The sequence below is a fragment of the Ursus arctos genome, unplaced genomic scaffold (assembly GCF_023065955.2).
Source record: "Ursus arctos isolate Adak ecotype North America unplaced genomic scaffold, UrsArc2.0 scaffold_6, whole genome shotgun sequence".
NCBI lineage: Eukaryota > Metazoa > Chordata > Mammalia > Carnivora > Ursidae > Ursus > Ursus arctos.
In genome coordinates, this window is record NW_026623078.1 from 10,888,054 (window position 1) to 10,908,914 (window position 20,861).

The window sequence follows — 20,861 nt, forward strand, 5'->3', positions numbered from 1 at the left end:
TAGATGCCCAATTATTTCAGCAACATTTGTTGTAAAGACTATTTTTCTTCTATTGGATTTCTTTTACAGCTTTGTTGAAAATCAGTTGGACATACTTGTGTGATGTTATTTCTTGTTTTATTTACCTCTTTGTCAATATCATATAATTCTGAATACATCAGCTATATAATAGTACTTGAAATGAAGAAAAATGATTCCTTCTATTTATTCTTATTTTTCGGAATTGCTTTAGCTATTCTAGTTCCTTTGTCTATCTATAGACATTTTATAATTACCTTTTCTGTATCTATGTATAATCTCACTGATATTTTGATAAGGATGACATAAAACACAGATCAATCTGAAGAGAATTGGCATCTTATACTATGTTGATTTCTTAAAACAGTGAAAAGATACTTTTCTATTTTTTTAGATCTTTTTCATTTAATTATTCTGCATTGTGTACTTTTCATCAAATAAACCCCAGCCATGTTTTGTTAGATTTACATTTAGGAAAATCATATTTTAAGAGAATGTAATTGGTATTGATTTTGAGATTTTGTTTTTCAAATATTGTTGCAAATGGAAATATAATTAATGTTTTTATATTTACATTGTATCTTGAAACCAGTAGAAATACACCTATTAGTTCGAGGTGTTTTTTGTTTTTGTTTTTAAGATTCCTTGGGTTTATCTACAAAGATCATCAAGACATGCAAATTAAGGGAAGATGTATTTCCTTTTTCTGATCTGTATCACATTGCTTTCATTTTCTTGCCTTTTGTGTTGGCTACAAATTTCAATACTATATTACTATCAGTGGTGACTACAGACATTCTCTGCTTTCCTTATTTTAGGGGAAAGCATTTAGTCTTTCACCATTAAATATGATGTGAGCTTAGGGCTTTAATAGTTCTTTCTCAGGTTGAGTTCTACTCTATTTCTGTTTTTCTGAAAGTTTTCATTGTGAATTGGTATCAATTAATATGACCATGTAAATTTTTTAGCTTATTAATATGGTGGGATGTAGTAATTGATTTTGAAATGTTGAACCAATCTTACATTCCTGGAATAAACCTTACCTGATAATGGTGTGTAATTCTTTACATATATTGATGAACTACATTTGTAAAATTTTAAGTATTTTTGCTTTTATGTTCATGAAAGATACTGGTTTATAAGGTTTTTTTTTTTGGTGTTTTTGTTTGTCTGTTTTTGATACTATTTGCCTGGTTTTTGTATCAGGATAAAACTGTCTTATAAAACGAGCTTGGAATGTTTCCTTCTCTTCTATTTTCTGGAAGACAGCATGTAGAATTGTTGATTCTTCTTTAAAGATTTGGTAGAGTTCTCTAGTGGAAACATCTGGGCTGGAAGATTTCCTTTTTGAGGTTTTTAAAATTATTATTTCAATTTGCTTAGTAGATAGCTATTCAATTGATCTACTATTCCCAAATGAGTTGTGATCATTTTTATTTTTCAAGGACTTGGTCAATTCTATCTAAATTGTCAAATTTATGTGTGTAGATTTTCTTATAGTATTTCCATATTCCTTATTTATTTCACTTTGAATTTCACTTCTTTATTTCACCTTATATCAGTATTTTACTTTGAAGTCTGTGGATTTTATAATGATATTCCTCTTTCATTCCTGTGAGTAATTCATGCCTCTTCTCTATTTTCTGTTAGTCTGGCTAGAAACATTTCAAAGAACCAAAATTATTTTCTCATTGCTTTTCTCTTAGAGTTCTATAATTAATTACATGAATTCTGGTCTTAACTTCATTAATTTGCTTCTTTCGGGTTGCTTTGGTTTTATGTTGCTCTTCTTTTTCTAATTTCACAAGTTGGTATTTTAAGATCATTGATTTGACACTTCCTGATTTCTAATACAAACATTCAATTCTAAAATTTCCTTCTTATCACAGCGTTTACTGCATTCCACAAATTTTGATAAATTGTATTTTTATTTTTATGCAAATCAATGTGTTTTTAATTTCCTTGAAGTTTTCTTCTTTGATCAATAGAATTTTTTAGAAGTGTAATGTTTAGTTTCTAAGTATTTTAAGATTTTCCTGTTATCTTCCTAGAATTGATTTCTAGTGTGATCTACTTGCTCAAAGAACATACTCCGTATGATTTCACTTTTGTTTTTTTAATTAGTTGACAATTTCTTTATGGCCCAGGATATAACCTTATTATAGGTTGGCAAAAGTAGGAGTCTAGATTTTTGCTGGTGGGAGTGGGGGTAAGCCCAGTTTTCTGTAGCATTTGTCCAAAGTAGAGTAATAAATGGAGCACATTTTTTGCCTGACTAGACTGCTTCTTTTCAGATCATATGGCTAGAGAGAGTTGATGTCTTTATTTTTTGTTCGTTTTGTTTTGTGTTTTTGTTTTTTTCCATTTGTTTGTTTTGTCTGTAATCATTGATGTTTCTGGGCCCAGGCTTTCTACTCTCTTGTTTAAAATACATGATGCAAAAAGAAAAACCAAGTTCTCACCATGATGTTATTACTCAGATCCTGAGATCTATGGATCCCTAGCTTATCTGCTTTCTTCTCTTCCTTCAGAATGTCCTTTTGTTTGTTTTGTATGTCATTTCCAGAGTTTTTATTACACTTAGGAGAAATAGGGAAATCATCCTAAAAGTAGAACTATATTTTTAAAGTACTACTAATGCCACATCTAAAGAAATATAATTGTCATAATGGTCAGATTCTTAGTTCATCACCTTTCATAACTCCAATGAAATAATGACAGACATATAACACAAATTTGACAGTGAAAATTTAATTATGGATATGGCTCTTATTATGGCAATAACAAACAAGGAGACTGAATTAGTGATCAAAAACCTTCCAACAAAGAAAAACCCACAATCAAAAGGATACATAGGTGAATACTAATAAACATTCAAAGAAAAATTAATACTGATCTTTTTAAAACTCTTTTAAAAAATAGAAGAGGAAAACTCTCAAAATGATTGTATGAAGGTAGAATTACCCTTATTTCAATGCCAGACAAAGACAAGATTTAAAAAAAAAAAGTAAACTATAGGCCAATATTCCTAATGAACATTGATGCAAAAATCCTCAGTGAAATACTAGGAAATCAAAATCAGCAGCACATTAAAAAGATCATAAATGGGATTTATTACTGTGATGCAAAATGATTCAACACACAAAAATCAATGTGATATACCACATTAGCAGAATAAAAGATAAAAATCAATGATCATCTCAGTAGATATAGAAAAGCATTTGACAAACTTCAGCATCTATTCATTATAAAAACTTGCAAAAAATGGTACAAAGGAATACAAATCAGCATAATAAGGTTATATTTGAAAAACCCACAGCTAATATCATAATGGATAGGGAAAAACTGAAAACTCCACAAACATCCATTAAAACTAATAAATTCAGTGAATTTGTTGAATACAAAATTGACATAAAAGTTAGTGGCATAAGTATATACTAACAACAAGCTATCTGAAAGAGGAATTAGGAAAACAATTCCATTCACAATAGCAACAAAAAGAATACATTATTTAGCAATTTACTTAAAGAGATGAAAGACTTATACACTGAAGTTTCTAAAACACTGATGAAGGGAATTCTAAAGGACACAAATAAATGGAAAAACATCCCATGTTTCCATATTTATGAAATGGAATAATTAATATTGTTAATATATTCATATTACCCAAAATGATCTGTAGATTCAATGCAATACCTATCCAAATCACAATGATGCTTTTTACATAAATATAAAAAATCTTAAATTCATATGGAATCATAAGACCCCAAGTAGCCAAAGCAATCTAAAGTAAAAAGAAAGCCATAGGATCACATTTCCTAAATTCAAATTATATTACAAAGCTATAGGAACCAAACAGTCTGGTGCTGGTATAAGTACAAACATATAGACCAATGAGTAGAATACAGATTCCAGAAATAAACCCACACATTTATAGTCAACTGCTCATTGATAAGGGTTCCAAGAACACACAATGTAAGCATAAATTCTTCAACAAGTGATGATGGGAAAACTATGTACCTACTTGCAAAAGAATGAAGTTGGATCGCTAACTCACAGCATACCTAAAAATCAACACAAAATGGATTAAAGACTTAAATGTAGGGGCGCCTGGGTGGCACAGCAGTTAAGCATCTGCCTTTGGCTCAGGGTGTGATCCCAGAGTTATGGGATTTTAGCCCCACATAGGCTCCTCAGCTATGAGCCTGCTTCTTCCTCTCCCACTCCCCCTGCTTGTGTTCCCTCTCTCTCTGGCTGTCTCTATCTCTGTCGAATAAATAAATAAAAATCTTTAATAAAAAAAAAGACTTAAATGTAAGACCTGAAGCCAAAAAACTCCTTAAAGAAAAAGTAAGCGAAGATCTTCTTGACATCAGTCTTGGCAAAATTTTTTTGGATAGAACACCCAAAACATAGGCAACAAAAGCCAAAATGGGAGGACCACATCAAGCTAGACGTCTTCTGCACAGCAAAGAAAATAATCAAGAACATGAAAGGCAATTTACAGAAAGGGAAAATTATTTGCAAATGATATATCTAATAGTGGATTAATTATCCAAACTATAGAAGGAACTCATACAACTCAATACCAAAAAAAAAAAACCCTATTTAAAAATGGGCAAAGTTCCTGAGAGACACAGAAGAAGAAATTTAAATGACTAACAATTGTATGAAAAGGTGTTCAACATCACCAATCATTAGGGAAATATAAATCGAAATCATAATGAGATATCACCTCATACCTATTATGAATGGCTATTACCAAGAAGAAAAAGATAACAGTGTTGGCAAGAATGTGGAGAAAAGGGAAACCTTGTGCACTGTTCTGGACAGCCAATATGGAAAATAATATGGACATTTTTCAAAAAATTAAATAGAATTATCGTATTATCCAGTAATCCCAATCCTAGGTATATTTCCAAATGAAATGAAGTCATTACCATGAAAATATATCTGCACTCTCATGTTCATTGCAGCATTAATCACAGTAACCAAGATATGGGACAAAACTGACTGTCCTTTGACAGATGAATGGATAAAGAAAATGTTATACACACACACACGTAATGAAATATTATTCACCTTAATAAAAAAGAACATCCTGCCATTTGTGATATAGCTGGAACTGGAGGACATTATACCAAGTAAAATAAGCAAGACACAGAAAAAAAAATACTGCATGATCTAATTCACATGTGGTGTCTACAATAGTCAATTCCTGCAGCAGAAAGTAGAAATGTGATTGCCAGAGGCTTGGGGGAGGGGGAAATGAGATGATGTTGGTCAAAGGGTATAAAATTTCAGTCATAAAAGATGAATAGAGATCTATTATGTAATGTGATTGATGATAGTTGACAACACTGTTTTGTATAATTAAAATAAAATTTCTTCCCACCCCTAACACAATGGTAGGTATGTAGAAGTGATGATATGATAATTAGCTTGATTTTGGCACTCTTTTCACGATGTATACATGTATCAAAACATCAAGTAATACCTTAAATATATACAATTTTATATGCCAAAGATATCATGATAAAACTACAAAGAAATAAAAAAGAAGGTGACCCAGCATTTAAAGTATGGGTCAGAAAAAAAAAAAAGATTAAATATGGAAGCTGTTACAGTGTTTCTTTTGAAAATGCTTTAAAAAGTGATAAAATGATTTAGACAGCAGAGTCATATCTTGTCATATATAATAATAAATAGATAAAAGATGCTTTAATTTAATAAAACATATGTACATTCACAGTTACAAGGCAAATGCATTATAACCAGAGCTTATTTAACCAGTAATAGAGTTTGTTTGGGGAACATGATTGCTTAAATTGCCACATGTATTACAGAATTAAAAGTTCTACATAGTATTTAACTTTTTGGTTGTGTAAGGTCTCAGAAATACTGAAAAAATCATGTGGCTTTGCCTGGTAGTTGAGGCATTTACTTTTTGTTTTTGTTACTGTTTTGTTTGTGGATATATGAGAACAAAGTCATAATACAAAAGCCCATTATACTTTTTTCTCTGAAAACAGAAACTCATAAATTCTCACTTCATTACTCAGAAAGCTTAATAAATTTGCCATCTGCTTTCCCAAAGCCTCATTAAACTTCTCGGAACTTTCCTAGTAGAACAGGGTTCCAAGTTGAAGTCATGAGCAATATTGTAGCTGTTTGACAGTTTACCAAAAATTTCATTTATCGCTATTGGGAACTTTAAAAAAGTGGCTTTTATCTGTTGTAAATATGAGACTAGTATATCAAGAATTACTAACATATTCTTATAGTTGTTCCTAGTAAATTTTCTAGCCATATGTATTTTTTCTTTACTACTTCTAATATCTTGTTTTTATATTTATGTACATGTATTTTTAAAATTATAATTTGATATGATATGGCCAGACAATCCTCTGACTTCAAAACGGGTTGTCTTCGAAAAACATCAATGAAACTTTATTCATTGAAATTCATAACAATTTCCCCCAAAAGAAACACTTAAAATATTTCCTAAACTAGTGTATACAGCATATTAATCCTGAATTGCTAAATTTGAGATCTGGAAGCCAAGGTAGTGCTTTCTTGCACTGTACAATAAGAGAAGAAAACAAGCCAACACTTTTCTATTTAGTGGAACAGTGCAAAATATAGAAACCTATTTACATTGATTTGATCATTGGAGTCTTTTTCCCCAAAACCATTTCCTGCCCCCAACCTTCACAGTCTCAGAGACTCCATGCTGCCATAACATACCTTTTCACAAATACTAGGTTCAGTAAGACTTAAATCAAAAATAAGATTGACTTCCAGTAATGCCACTTTTAGCTAATTTCTATATATCTTCATTTTCTCATTATAAATTGTGGATGAAATTCCTGCCTTAAAAGAGTACTGTAGGGACAACAAGTTCTGTGGTTTGATGGTAAGGATTGAATATATGACACAATAGACGGAGCATTTTGCATGCTCAGTGTCAAAGATGTCTACTAAGGAATTCATGGTGTGTTGGTCTGCCTTTTGGAGAATGACTGGCAATTTAAGTGAATTCATATTCATATTTAGCCGTGAGGTCTCATAGATGAGAAGTTTAATATTCACAAACCTGGGTAGGTATTTGAGATGAAGGATTTCCCTCAGCATTGGAAATGAAGAATCATCTTCCTATCCTGCTTTTCACAATTTCTGACTTTTTTTGGCATCTGGAACCAAAGATTTTATAAAATTCCAAGATTCTCTTCTTTTCACCACAAATTATTGACAGCAACAGCTGTTTAGATTATGGGCAAAAAACAAATGGGAGACGAGGGCAGGGACACCTAGTTAATATTGCAGGTCCTGCGTCAATTCATGTTTTGAAGTGCTTCATACTGTAAAAGAACTGAAGCATCAGTACATAAATCGGAGGAAAATTTTGAAGTTAGTTGTGTGTGTGTATATAATTTACATACCCATTGTTTTATCTGAAATCTTATTTCAAACTACTGATTGGATTAGGAAAAGAAATATGTAGTAAAGGAGAAACCTGGGCTTATGTTTCTAGTTTTAAAAGAGCTTCTAAACTCTTGGGAATCACTGAGGATTCCAAACCATTTTTATTTCCCACTGAGATTTTTTTTTCTTTGTACATGGTTTATTTTTCAAGTCTTCTATTTTCTCTTTAGGAATATTGAATTTTATTTCCTCATGTGTATTAGGGGTCCAAAACATTTTTTAACTTGCTAACCTATAAATTTAAATTAACATCTTTAAGGTAAAAACAAATATATTACCTGCCTCTAAAATAAGTAAGTGTCGAGGGGAACATGTCCATGGTGTGATATATTTTTTTTTCCTTTTTGCCAAACGTCACCGTTTACCTATAGAAGAAATGTAATTACATTTTTATTTTATTGATGTAAGTAAAAACATTTTGAAAATCAAAATTTTAAGAATAAAGATACACTTGAAAGCATTTTCCAAGAAAGTAAAATAACTTAAAATGGAGTCTAGGAACCAGCTACTGTATTATCTTCTCATAATAAAGAAACAGTACCCGAAATTGCAATAATCATGAAATCATTTGAAAATGGGAAAATAGAATTTTGACCCAAAACATTATTTGATTATGAAAACAGGTACCATAGACTTGTTCATAATACGTACATATTTTATTTAGAGTCTTTTACATTTGCATTAAGATCAATTGTTTAAATTGTCCCATATGAGTTTCTAAAGTAATCAGTCATGTCTTCTTCAAATTTAGGGTCCCCGTGAATATCAATGCATTGTCTGGTATACTGTCATTCACTAAATAACTTAATATTAGAAAAATGGTATAAATATGGTATTAACATATATCAGTGTCTTATTTTTTAAAATTAACTTAAGGAATGACACAAGATATTATTAAATAAGTTTCTATTATATCAAGATCCTAGAAGTCCTTAAACCTTTGAAAGTAAGCAGATTAATATAGATTGACAATTAAATGAGTTTTTATTTTTATTCACCAAGCCTTGTAAATAGAAGTCAGAAAACCAAGATAAATAATAAATCAATAATCCAAATCACATAAAATGTGCAAATCACTGTACTACCTTAAAGCATCTTATAAAATCGAATATAAATGTGGGTTGGACTTCCAGAATGGCAAAATAAGATCTTCTGAAATGGTACTTTTCTGGAAAAGCAATGAAAAAAACAATCAAAATTATCAGAATTAACTTTTTCAGAACTTGAAAGTAACCAAATGTTTACAATAACTAGAGTATTCATTACAGGCAAAACAAACATAAAACAAACAGCCTAGAAAACATGACAGCTGTGAAAAACAGTAGACCAGAAGCCACTGGAGAGTATAGACTGTGCTTGAAACTCCTCAAAAAGCCCACCCCAGGAAAACTGTTAATTATTTGATCTATCTGGAAGCTCCATGAAAAAGCATATTTGCAGTATTTTTTCATTACTTGATATGGCTCAAACCTTGTTCATTGGGAAAACCCAACCCCAAAGTATTTATTGATATTTATTGAAAACAATGAGCAGCACATTATAATTACCTGAGTTGGTGATATTAGTAGTGACAAACAAAAAGCTAGGGAAACCTTAAAACTCAGGTCTGAGGAATAAGGGGCCTTGGAAAACTCCAATATCCTCCTGAGAACTAGAATGACAGTTGGATAGGAAGGGCTGTGTGCATGACCTAATGTCTCAGACCTGGCTGAGTCAGACAGTTATAAGATTGTTGACCACTAAGAGACTTTACTGGTAACAGTGATGGGAAATACAAGCTTTACAGAATTATGAATTATGCCAGAAAGGTCACTAAAAAGCAAAAACAAAAAAACGAAAAGGAGAGAAGGAAGAACAATAATTAACTCTATCAAACTGCTGCAGATCTTAGGGAAGATTGAGAATCTTATTTCCAAAGTATGTTATTGAAATGACCAGTTTTTATTTTTTTAAGATTTTATTTATTTATTCGACAGAGATAGAGACAGCCAGCGAGAGAGGGAACACAAGCAGGGGGAGTGGGAGAGGAAGAAGCAGGCTCATAGCGGAAGAGCCCGATGTGGGGCTCGATCCCAGATCGCCGGGATCACGCCCTGAGCCGAAGGCAGACGCTTAACCGCTGTGCCACCCAGGCGCCCCTGAAATGACCAGTTTTAAACAAAAATTATGAGACATTTAAAGAATCAAGAAATTGTGGTACATATATAAGAAAAGGAACTGTCAGGAGGAACTTTCCCTGGGGAAATCCAGCTATTGGACTTAATAGACAAAAACTTTGCATTATCTACCACATATATGTTCAAAGGGCTAGTGGAAGCCATGCTCAAAGAATTAAAAGAAAGTATGACATATCTCATGAAATGGAAAATGTCAATAAAGACATAGAAATAATAAAATCAAATTTTATCATATAAAAGTGCAATAACAAATAAAAAATTCCCTGGAAGTATTAAACAAAAGATATGAATTTTTGAACAGAAAATGAGAACTTGAAGAGTTCAATATATGTCACTCTCACTAAGTCAATTGAGATTATCCAGTCTAGGGAACAGAAAATGAGTAAATGGGTAAAAATGAAACAAGATCCTCAGAAACTTAAGTGTGTGACAGCACCAATCATATACATAACGGGAATCCGAGGAAAGTGGAGAGAAAATGGGAAGAATGATTATTTGAAGAAATAAAACAACTGAAAACTTCTCAAATATGATGAAAAATATTAACCTCCAAATCCCAGAAGCTCCGTGAACTCCAAGTATGATAAACCGACAGAGAAACAAGCATTGTGATTGAACTTTTAAAAGCCCAAGTAAAGAATCCTGAAGGCGGCAAGAGAATGATTCCAACAGTACTTGGGATCACTAATAAGAGTAACAGATGATTCCTAATAATAAGAGATAGAGGCCACATGGGACTAGAATGACATATTTAAGTCCTGAAACAAAGATTAGCAAACAAGAGTCCTTTATCTAGGTAAATTTCCGTTCAAAATGAAGAGGAAATTAATTAAATCATGGCTAGATTAAGCAACAACAAAAGTTTGTCACTAGTAGATCTGCACTCAGAATAAAATGAGAGAATAGTAACTTCAATCTACATGAAGAAATTAAGCATACTTTTTAAAGCTAATTCCATAATTAAATATAATTGACAGTATAAATACATGTTTGTTTGTAATTCTTCTGTTCTTCTTACTGATTTAAAAGACCATTGCATAAAATAAAAGCTATAAAACTGTCCTTGGGCTTATAATTTATAAAGATGTAATATGTAAGACAATAGCATAAAAGAAGGAGGAGGCAACAGAGGTATATTGGAACAAATTTTTAAATACTATTGAATTAAATTAGTATTGATCTGAACCAGATTTTTCTAAATTGTTAATTATATTCTCCAGAATAACTAGGATAAGTAAATATATAGTAAAATGCAAGTGAATTAAAATTATATATGCATACACACATAAAAGAAGGCAGTGATAGAGGAATGAAACAATAAAATATACTGTAAACAAATAGCAAATGATAAACATAAATTATACTTTACATATATTTACATTTAAAGTAAATATATTAAGCGTTCCATACAAAAAACAGATTAGCAAAATGAATTTTTAAAAAAATTCTTGAGGTGATGACCTCAAAAAAATGTTTTAGATTTGTAATTAAGCTTAATTAAATAATTAATTAATTATAACTTGAACCATTTTTTTCATGTTTTAAACCTTTATTTTGAGTCAAATTTTGTGTATAGTGTAAAATCATTCTTTTGCGTGTGACTGTCCAGTTTTCCCAATATCATTTATTGAAGAAATTGTCCTTCCCTCATTGTATGTTCTTGGCTCTTCTGTTTTAAATTAATTAGATGTATATGCATGGGTTTATTTTTGGATTCTCAATTCTATTGCATTGATATGTGTGTCTGTTTTTATGCCCATACCATATCATTTTGATTACTATATCTTTGTAATAGAGTTTGAATTCAGAGAGTGTGATGCCTTCAGCTTTTTTCTTTCTCAAGTTTGCTTTTGACTATTCAGAGTCTTTTGTGGTTCCATACAAATTTTAGGATCATTTGTTTTATTTTCATTGAAAATACCATTGGAATTTTGATAGGGATTATATCGGATCTATAGATTGCTTTGGGTAGCATGGACATTATTTTTTTTTAAGATTTTTATGTATTTATTTTGAAAGAGAGAAAGAAAACAAGAGAAAGCACAAGTTGGGGGGGGGCAGCAAGAGAGAGAGAAGCAGACTGCCTGCTGAGCTGGGAGCCCAGTGCAAGTCTCAATCCCAGGAGTCTGGGATCATGACCTGAGCCTAAGGCAGACACAACCAACTGAGCCACTCAGGCACCCCGTGGACATTTTAACAGTATTAATTCTTCTAATCCTTGAGCACAGAATATCTTTCCATTTATTTGTGTCTTCAATTCCTTTCTGTTTTTTGTGTCTAATGTACAGGTCATATACCTCATTGGTTACATTTATTCCTAGATATTTTATTCTTTTTGATTCAGTTGTAAATGAGATTATTTTCTTAATTTCCCTTTCTGATAATTCCTTTAATAATGAACTACTAATGTGTATAGAAATGTAGCATATTTCTGTATATTGATTTTGAACCCTGCAATTTTACTGAATTTGCTTATTAGTTCTAATGTATTTTTAGTAGAATCTCTAGGATTTTCTTATATAATATCCTGTTATCAGCATATATATATATATATATATATATATATATATATATATATATAAGATATCTAAGTTCCTCTGATCTAACATGGTGTTTAAAGATGTTTCCTTATTGATTTTCTGTCTGGATGATCTATCCATTGATGTGAGGTATTAAAGCCCCCTACTTTCACTGTATTGCTATTTCTCACTTTAGATCTTTTATTTTCTTAAGATTTTATTTATTAATTTGAGAGAAAGAGAATCAGAGAGAGAGGGAGTGTGAGAGGGGGAAGGGTCAGAGGGAGAAGCGGACTCCCTGCTGAGCAGGGAGCCTAAGGCAGGACTTGATCCTGGGACTCCAGGATCATGACCTGGACCAAAGGCAGTCGCTTAACTAACTGAGCCACCCAGGTGCCCCATCCCTTTAGATCTTTTAATATCTGTTTTATATGTTTAGGTGCTTCCTAATTTCTTAAATATTAGATAAACATTATTGATTTCACTTACTGATTCATTTCTCTGCTCATTTAAGAAAGAAAAAACAGACTTCTCTAAAAGATTGTTATCTACACTTGCTCTTTTTTTTTCACTCAATAACTCATGAACTGATTCCTATGAATCTTTTGCATCCACTTCTCCATTAAATTTCTTTGTCAAGGATAATAATCTAAATCCAATAGTCAATTTCCAGTTCTTATTTTACCAGATTCTATTTTGTCTCTCTCTCTTCCATGGCAACCACTGCTGTCTTTTCTTTGCTGGCTCTTCCCTATCTTTCCTTTATTTTATACTGTAGGATCCCTAGGATTGGCCCTTAATCCTTTTTTCTGCATACCTTCCATACCTGAACTTGTCACTCAGACCACAGATTTATTCTTTATCTCATCTATATGCCAACACAACCTAAATTTTATGCCAACCTTGATTTTTCCCTTAAGTCTTCACTAATATGGAGAGCTATATACTTATCTTTGTCATTCCAATATGCTCTCAAATGTAACATGTCCCAAACCAAAATCTTGGTGTTTCATGCCAAACCTGCTTTTTTCATAATTCCACCATTTTAGTAAATGACAACTCTCTCCTTTCATTTGCTAAATAAAGTATTTTGGAATCATCCTTGACTCAACTTTACTTTCAAATCCCATACCTTTCCTTATTGAACACTTTATAACTTCTCTCCTTTTTTTCAATCTTATTTCCAAAGAGCTCAGAATTGTGATTTTTTTCAGAATTATAATTTTAAGACTTAGGTCAATTCTTGTCACTTCTCTACTCAAAAATATCCCATGGTTTTCCATGTCACTCAGAGTAAAACTCATGAAGGGTCCTTATAGCACTCCAAATTCTGACCTGTGTTATTTCTTTGACTTCACTTCCTATTAATTCCTCCTTAATTCATTCCACTCCCACAATAGCCCCTTGCTTTAACTCAAACTGTCCTAGAATGTTTCTATCTCAGGGCATTTGAAATTTCATGTCTGTCTGGAATTGTTTGTTTTACATTCAAATGGTTTATTCCTTTGTCCCCTTCAGATTTTGCACACATGCCAATGAAGATTTTCCTGTTTTGCAGCCCCTTCTACACTCTTTGCTCTCTTCTCTGCTTTATTATCTTGACTATACTTACAAACATATTCAGCAATATTATATTTAATTTATTTATGTCCTTATATTTTGTCTTTTGCCACTGGATTGTAAGTCCCATTAGGACTTTTTTTTTTTTTTTGTCTATTTTGCTCACTATTTATATCTTTCCACCCAGGAAAAGATTAAATGCATATTAAGCACTCAATAAATATTCATTGAATGAATGAATGATTAAATTTTGAAGAGAACCTAAGTTTAGGGAGATTTATGGGGTTCAGAAGGGCTTTATTACAAGAAGATAATAAATAATTTGATGTATGTCATTGGGGATGCTCAGCAGATAGATGGACATGTAGGTCTAGGAGTCATATTAGAAATGAGTAAAGATAGATAGATGATAGATAGATAGATAGATAGATAGATAGATAGATAGATGATATAGATAGATATAGATTAGATAGATGATAGATAGGTAGATAACAGATGATGATGATGATAGATGATAGATAGATAGATAGATAGATAGATAGATAGATAGATAGATAGATGATAGATAGAAAGAAGTGATAACTGAAGCCACAAGAAGGAATATAGTGGCCATAGCTGACCATTGAGACAGAGGAAAAATTAGTTGACATTGGTATCAATAACCAAATTTGAACACATTTCTGCCTCCTGCTTTCTCCTCTTACCTATTACTTCCTGTCTACCACTAACTGCCCTGAAAAAAAGTATAAATATTTTACAGTGCTAATCAACATCAAATAATTGGCTTATAATTATAAGGTATGAATAATTGAAAATAGTAAACTTTCTAAAAATTTCTGTATAATTAGTTATCTGTTCTCCAAATTAATAAAGATGTGGCAGAATTATTTTTGAACAAAAGTTGTTATATTTTTGCCTACTTGTGATATTGAAAATATTTCCCCTTTACCGAGAGTGAATTGCATGTTTTTTTGTTGTTTTCTTTTTTTAATAATACATTGGCACATCTCATATTTTCCAAAACTTTACCACCCTTTTCATATCTGGCTCACTTAATATGGGTTGATATCAAAAGTAATTCAGAATCTGCAGGTGACATAAACTGGTTGCGCAAAGAATGAAGGGATGAACAGGGAACTTCAAGGTTGAGTTAAGGCAATAGAAAAGCTGCTAGTTGACAAATAACATATCATAGTGCCACTGAAGTGGATTGTTAAAAATAAAGCTTCTGAAATAATTATGATGGAATAACTAAAATCATTTTTAGATTGAAGTATTTTAGGAAATTAGAATAGTTAAGTCTTTGCTGCTCTCTAGAATAAGTCACCATTTGCCATAGGAAACTATGAAATACTTAAGTTTTAAAGGGAATTACTGAGAAAGCATAGATATTTTACATATATTGTACAGAACTGTGAATGAATTTATGTTGTGTTCTATTGTACTCCTACTGCATGATCTGATAAAATATTCTGAAGGTGAATTATTTTACTTACATAATTTCCTGGTGCATGGCACATGTTATGATATGTCCCAGCTGAATACTTTGAACTGTTTTCCATTGTCACATACTACAAATTGCAAACACTATTACTAGTGTGTATATCAATTGTAATGTTACATTCTTTATTATAAATATGAATGATATAGCAACAACTTTGTCAGTAATTTCATATGGTTTATTACACTCTAATTATCCTCATTGTGAATAAGTTTGCCATCTAGACTACATTAAGCATATGTATGTATTTGTCTTCTCTCAATCCTCTTGAACATTTTATGGGACTACTGATGGTTTTCCATACCTGATCACCCAAGGTGATGTCAGCTTTTGAAATCTATCCTGAGCATCACCTCATGATTTTACAGCTCGTCTGACATCATTTCTGGTTTCAGAAAAACAAAACAAAACTCTTTTCTATTTTTTGTTTTCAATGTGGGCCACAAATTTCCTTAAGGATTCAAATAGGAAACATATTTCAAAAAATCCAAATGATTAGTGGGCCTTGGTTGATTTTTTTTAACAACCAAATACAACAAATTTAAACAACCAAGTACAACAATTAAAATTAAATACATTTAAAATTAATGAATGCATTACATTTTGGAATTGAACCATTTGGCTCCTAGTGTCATAAACGTTCATAACCTCTCCCTTTCAGCATTTCATATTCAGTGTCTTATGATAAATTGTAACTTATTCTAGAGAATAATGAAGAATATTTTTAAAATTATTTCAATCCAGATTTATCATCTGAAATGTGTATAAAGAGATTAAAAATATTTTTTAAATTATTCCCATGTTTTGTACCTTATCAAGAATAAAATTTTATTCTGGTCAAATATATTTCTATCCAGCATTTGGCAATACTGAAATGACTTTCATAGATAACAAAAATGCTTAGTATTTCTCTCTCTTAGACTGCCATGTTTTGAAGTAAATCTGCAATACATTATATATTGAACAAAAATGTCTAAGTTTCTATACATTTGATAGAATTAACTGATTTGAATTATGTTTATTGAGCTTGAAAAAATTACCCATTATTATCTAGTTGTCCAATTATTGTCAACTTTTTTAAAGTAATTGATTTTATCTGAAGCATTTCTTTTTCCCTTTCAGGAGCTGGAGTTTTCAAATCTATTTGCTGTTCTTCACTGCATTCATTCATTCTTTGCTGCCAAAGTAGCTTGTTTGGACCCTCTCTTTTTAGGCAATCAGGCTACTGCTTCTGCTGCCTCCAGCTCTGCTACTACAAGCAAAGCAAAGTACACAACTTGACATACTGAGCTTTGCATTGTCACTTACCATGACTATATAAAGAGAATAAACATAGTCATCATTTTAGACCTTGGAGAAACAATGACATCACCAAGTCAACAGTAAATTCAGTTTGAAATTTCAACAGAAAACAAGGTTATTAAGGGATCTCAAAAGCACTTCTATTTTGGAACGCATCTGTGAATAATCTTAAATGAACATAACAGCTTGTTCTCACTCAGTTTATTTGTACCAGTAGTTCATCGAAAGTGAAGACAAAAGAATGAATGATTCAATGTATGTAAATAATATAAAAATTGTAAGCTACCTATTAATAAAAATACCACTTAAATGGTTATTTCTGTATTTTAGATTATTTTCTATGACAAATACATGTTGGGCCAGATCATGAACTAATGCCCTATCACTGAATTATGAATGATATAAAGGAGGCAAAAAACCACATGGTGGCAAAGAAAAAAGCATGCAAAAAATTTCATCAAAGAAGAAAGCACTCTAATTTGCTGATGTAGATTTTTCCTTCTATTTTCATTCCGTGATATGACACTGGCATTCCAATTTTGTTTATCTTGTTGTCGACTATTCCTAAGATTTTCAAAAGAATAAATACATCGATTATATGATAGTCAAAATGTAAAATGTACTATTTGTCCTTAAATCACTGATTCCATTGTTTTATCGCCGCTAGTGTCAACCAAATATGCTAAACCAAATGTGTTAATTTAATTATGAATCATGAAAATGTTCATGAACCTCTTGTTCTTTCCTTCATTTAAGGAGATTTATACTTACCTAATGGAATTTGTTATCAAATTAAAATTTCATAAATTTTCAGTGACCCCAAAAACTTTTATAGAGAAAATAATATGAAAAATGTGGTGTGAGAAGCAATTCTTTGTAATCCTAATTCTACTAGTTAATCATGGACTGAAATGACCTTAGCATGTAGTCTCAGTTTTACTTATTTCAGGTAAATGACATTTTCCCATTTTAATAATATTTTATGAGAAAATAAGATGAGCTATGAAAATAAAATTTTAAATTTCTAACTTACCATATCATAAAAAGTGATTATATAATGCCAAACTATGTGGGTTACTTTAGTTAACTTGTCTTAGTAAATGTGAAGAGGCTGGAAATTTGAAAGCATCAGAGATATGTACACCCGACTCAGATCCCAGGTATTATATAACCATTTGTTTAATGTGGAAAACACTATCTGTCCTTTATTACAGCTGTACTGAGATCTGCTTTTAAACAACCAGCTGCCTATTAAAAAAAAAAGAAAGAAAAAAATACTTTTTTTATTAACACACACGTTCCCAACTAAATCAAACATTGGAAAGTTCCTTGTGAAGATGATGAAATATCCAGTAAGGTGGTGTACTTTTCTTTTTTAAATAGGAAAAAAAAAAAGTTACTCAAGAAGAAAACAAAATTATTTGCAAAAAGGACACATGATCGTTATGCTTTAAAATTTATGAAACTATTTCCATAATCATCATAAATTATTAATTCACTTTGTGTCTGGTTAATTCTTAAGCATGTTAAATTGAAAAGAAAGAGTGAAGGTTCATTATTGTATGTGGCAAGAATTAAGCTGGATCTAGGACACCTTATTAAAAGAACTGTGGCTAATTAGACCATATAATTAGACCAATAATATATTTTATTTGCCCATAAAATTAATATATGTTCATAATTGGGAAAACACTGTGAAATTATTGCTTAGTAAGTATTCACCAAATAGAACAGTCATTCTAAAGTCAGAAGTCCACCAAAAACAAGTTTCAGTAAGCATCTGTTGAGCTTATGGGGGAAGAGCAAAGGGAGGCATCCATCTGCCTTAGGATCAGAAGCAGTAGTAGCCACTTCATTATAGAATCTCTTCTATGAGCTAGAGTTGTATCTTGGTGTGCCCTACATTGGGGCAACATTTATGTGTCCACAGTGTGATAATCTGGTCTACAGGTATTGTGAAATGGGCTAGTTAGCCAAAAGGAAAAAAAATAGTTTTAAAACCTTATATATGTGTTATGTAATCATTTTTAATAAATAATGTCAGATTTTGTAAAAGCTTCATTTTAAATATACAAGAAGAAAATTTAATTAAATATCCTTTTTGTTATATCATAAAAATCTTCTAGTCTGTGCTTATGTGTATGATGAAGGAAAATGTGCACAATGAGATATATGGATATATATCTCCTTGTACAACACACACACACACATATATATGTGTGCATATGTATATAATAAAATGCTACCAACAAATTATATTAGAAGAATATATTTCAAGTACATATATTTAATATACTTTAAATTTACACTGTAAATTGTAGCTTGAATTAAAATTTATGATAATACTATATTGTGTTTATTTTTGATACCATTGATAAAAAACTAACGTACCTAAATTACTACTTAACATTAGTGAAGCACCTATCTATTAGAAAAATATTATTCTGATGTTCATCAGTTACCAAATAGTATTTAACATTTTCCATTACAGTGGAATGATTAACCACTGTCATTTGTTATAACTTGGACTATTTGAATGAGAAAGCTTAAAAATGAATAAAATACTCAGATAAATCTCTATTTCTAGTGTAATTTATGTTTAGGTGCATGAGATTTATTCATGAAATCCTAGTTTGTACAAGAGCACATTTTAATAGCAGAATGCTTAATTATGTGTTAACCCCTCCAGTGCCTTGGGATATGTGTGTATATGTGTGTGTGTTTACACATTATACATATATGTATACATATGTGTGTGTGTGTATATATGCACACACATATGCATGCACATTAAAGGGTTCATTATAGTGTACATAGTGCAAGCTCAAAGGGAATATTATATTATAGGTACTTAGGTCAGAGAAGGGTGAAGTATTTGTTAACTACTATAATAATGTATTTTGCCTGATAGAGAATAACAATTAATTTAAGCTGAAGTATGCAGAAGCGGGGGAATTTTTAATTTGTTATACTGCAACAAATATTTATTTAAAAAATACTTTAAGATAATATAAATGTAACGTATACCCCAACATTTATCATCCAACACTAGTTTAAAGGGAATAACCAGCTAATCATTCTTGCCCATTTTTCAGGCAGGTACCAACTTAGAGTTTTAAAGTCTTTGCTCACAAAACCGTCGTTAAACAGGAGGAAAAGTAATTACTTAAAAATAAATATCAAGTTCATATTAATCATGTAAGCAGAGAAATTTTCCTTTGGGTGCATTGGTTTATAGATCGACATTTCCTTCATTTTCAATGACAAATCTTGCTCATAAACTTTGTTTACATGGAATGCTGGGTTTGAGAGAGGCTTGATTTGTTATTGTGGGAAAATAATAATCCTAACAATTATTTAGAATTACTGCTAGAAATCAGCAGGTGGAGAAGCTTTAAAAGCACAAGGATGATCTTGTGCTTAACTTTTTAAGGTAAGTGTACATGTTCTGATATTAATAACAAACATTTTGCTATTCTTAATAGTGCTGTATTCATGAGCTCTTCTTAAAGAATTGCTTTATTCATACCTCTAAAACTCTTGTTTATGATTTATTCTTATTCCTTAATACTTTAAAATCATAATTCACTTATTTGCACATTTGAAGTTGCTTTTGAAGATAAACTAAATATTATAAATGTTATATATTTTATACATATTAAAAATGCAATGAAAATACCAGAAATATGAAATGTAAATATATTTATTTCATTTTTAATTGTTTTGGTGGATGTTTGTAAAATGTAAATTAATATCTGTGACAAAAAACTTGTCACTTTGTTAAGTTCGTTAATGTACTACTAATAAAACTGTACCTTTTTTAATGAAGCATACTGGAAAATAAAAATAAATACTTTCTACTACATTTGTATTTTTACTTCTTGGGTTTGATTTGTAAGTTTCACATGTGTTTAGAACATGATTCTGATGAACTTAACTGCAATGAACAGGTGCAGATAAGAGCTGTCAGCCTGGGGTAAAGGTCCCCAGGGGCATGATCTGTTCTGGTTCATCAATATTTATGAAGATTAGACATCTAACCTCTAAAGACCCTAAAGATCGAAGAAAATGCTATTTGCCAAATTACTGAAACAACCAGACTTACAACTTTTGAAAACATGACAACTTTGATATTTTCACATTGGTCCATTGTGAGCTGAATCTACATTGAGACGACTAGTCTGACAGGGCATCATCATTTGCCCATTTGTAACTGAGAAGACCGCAGTTGTCTTTCAGGTAATTACCATGCCATAAAAGAGAGTGATTACAGGAATCACTTTAAAACAACTATTCCAG

At 31.1% G+C, this 20,861-nt stretch overlaps 1 protein-coding gene across 2 annotated transcripts in view; it reads left to right on the plus strand.

Annotated features, from left to right (window-relative positions):
- SNTG1 (syntrophin gamma 1) overlaps positions 1-16,541 on the plus strand; it is a 299,012-nt gene extending 282,471 nt beyond the window's left edge. For both annotated transcript variants that reach the window (XM_026516491.2, XM_026516492.2), the window contains one exon: positions 16,383-16,541. In XM_026516491.2, the coding sequence (XP_026372276.1) occupies positions 16,383-16,541 (159 nt within the window). The remainder of the gene's footprint in view (positions 1-16,382) is intronic.
- Positions 16,542-20,861: the final 4,320 nt, after the last annotated feature.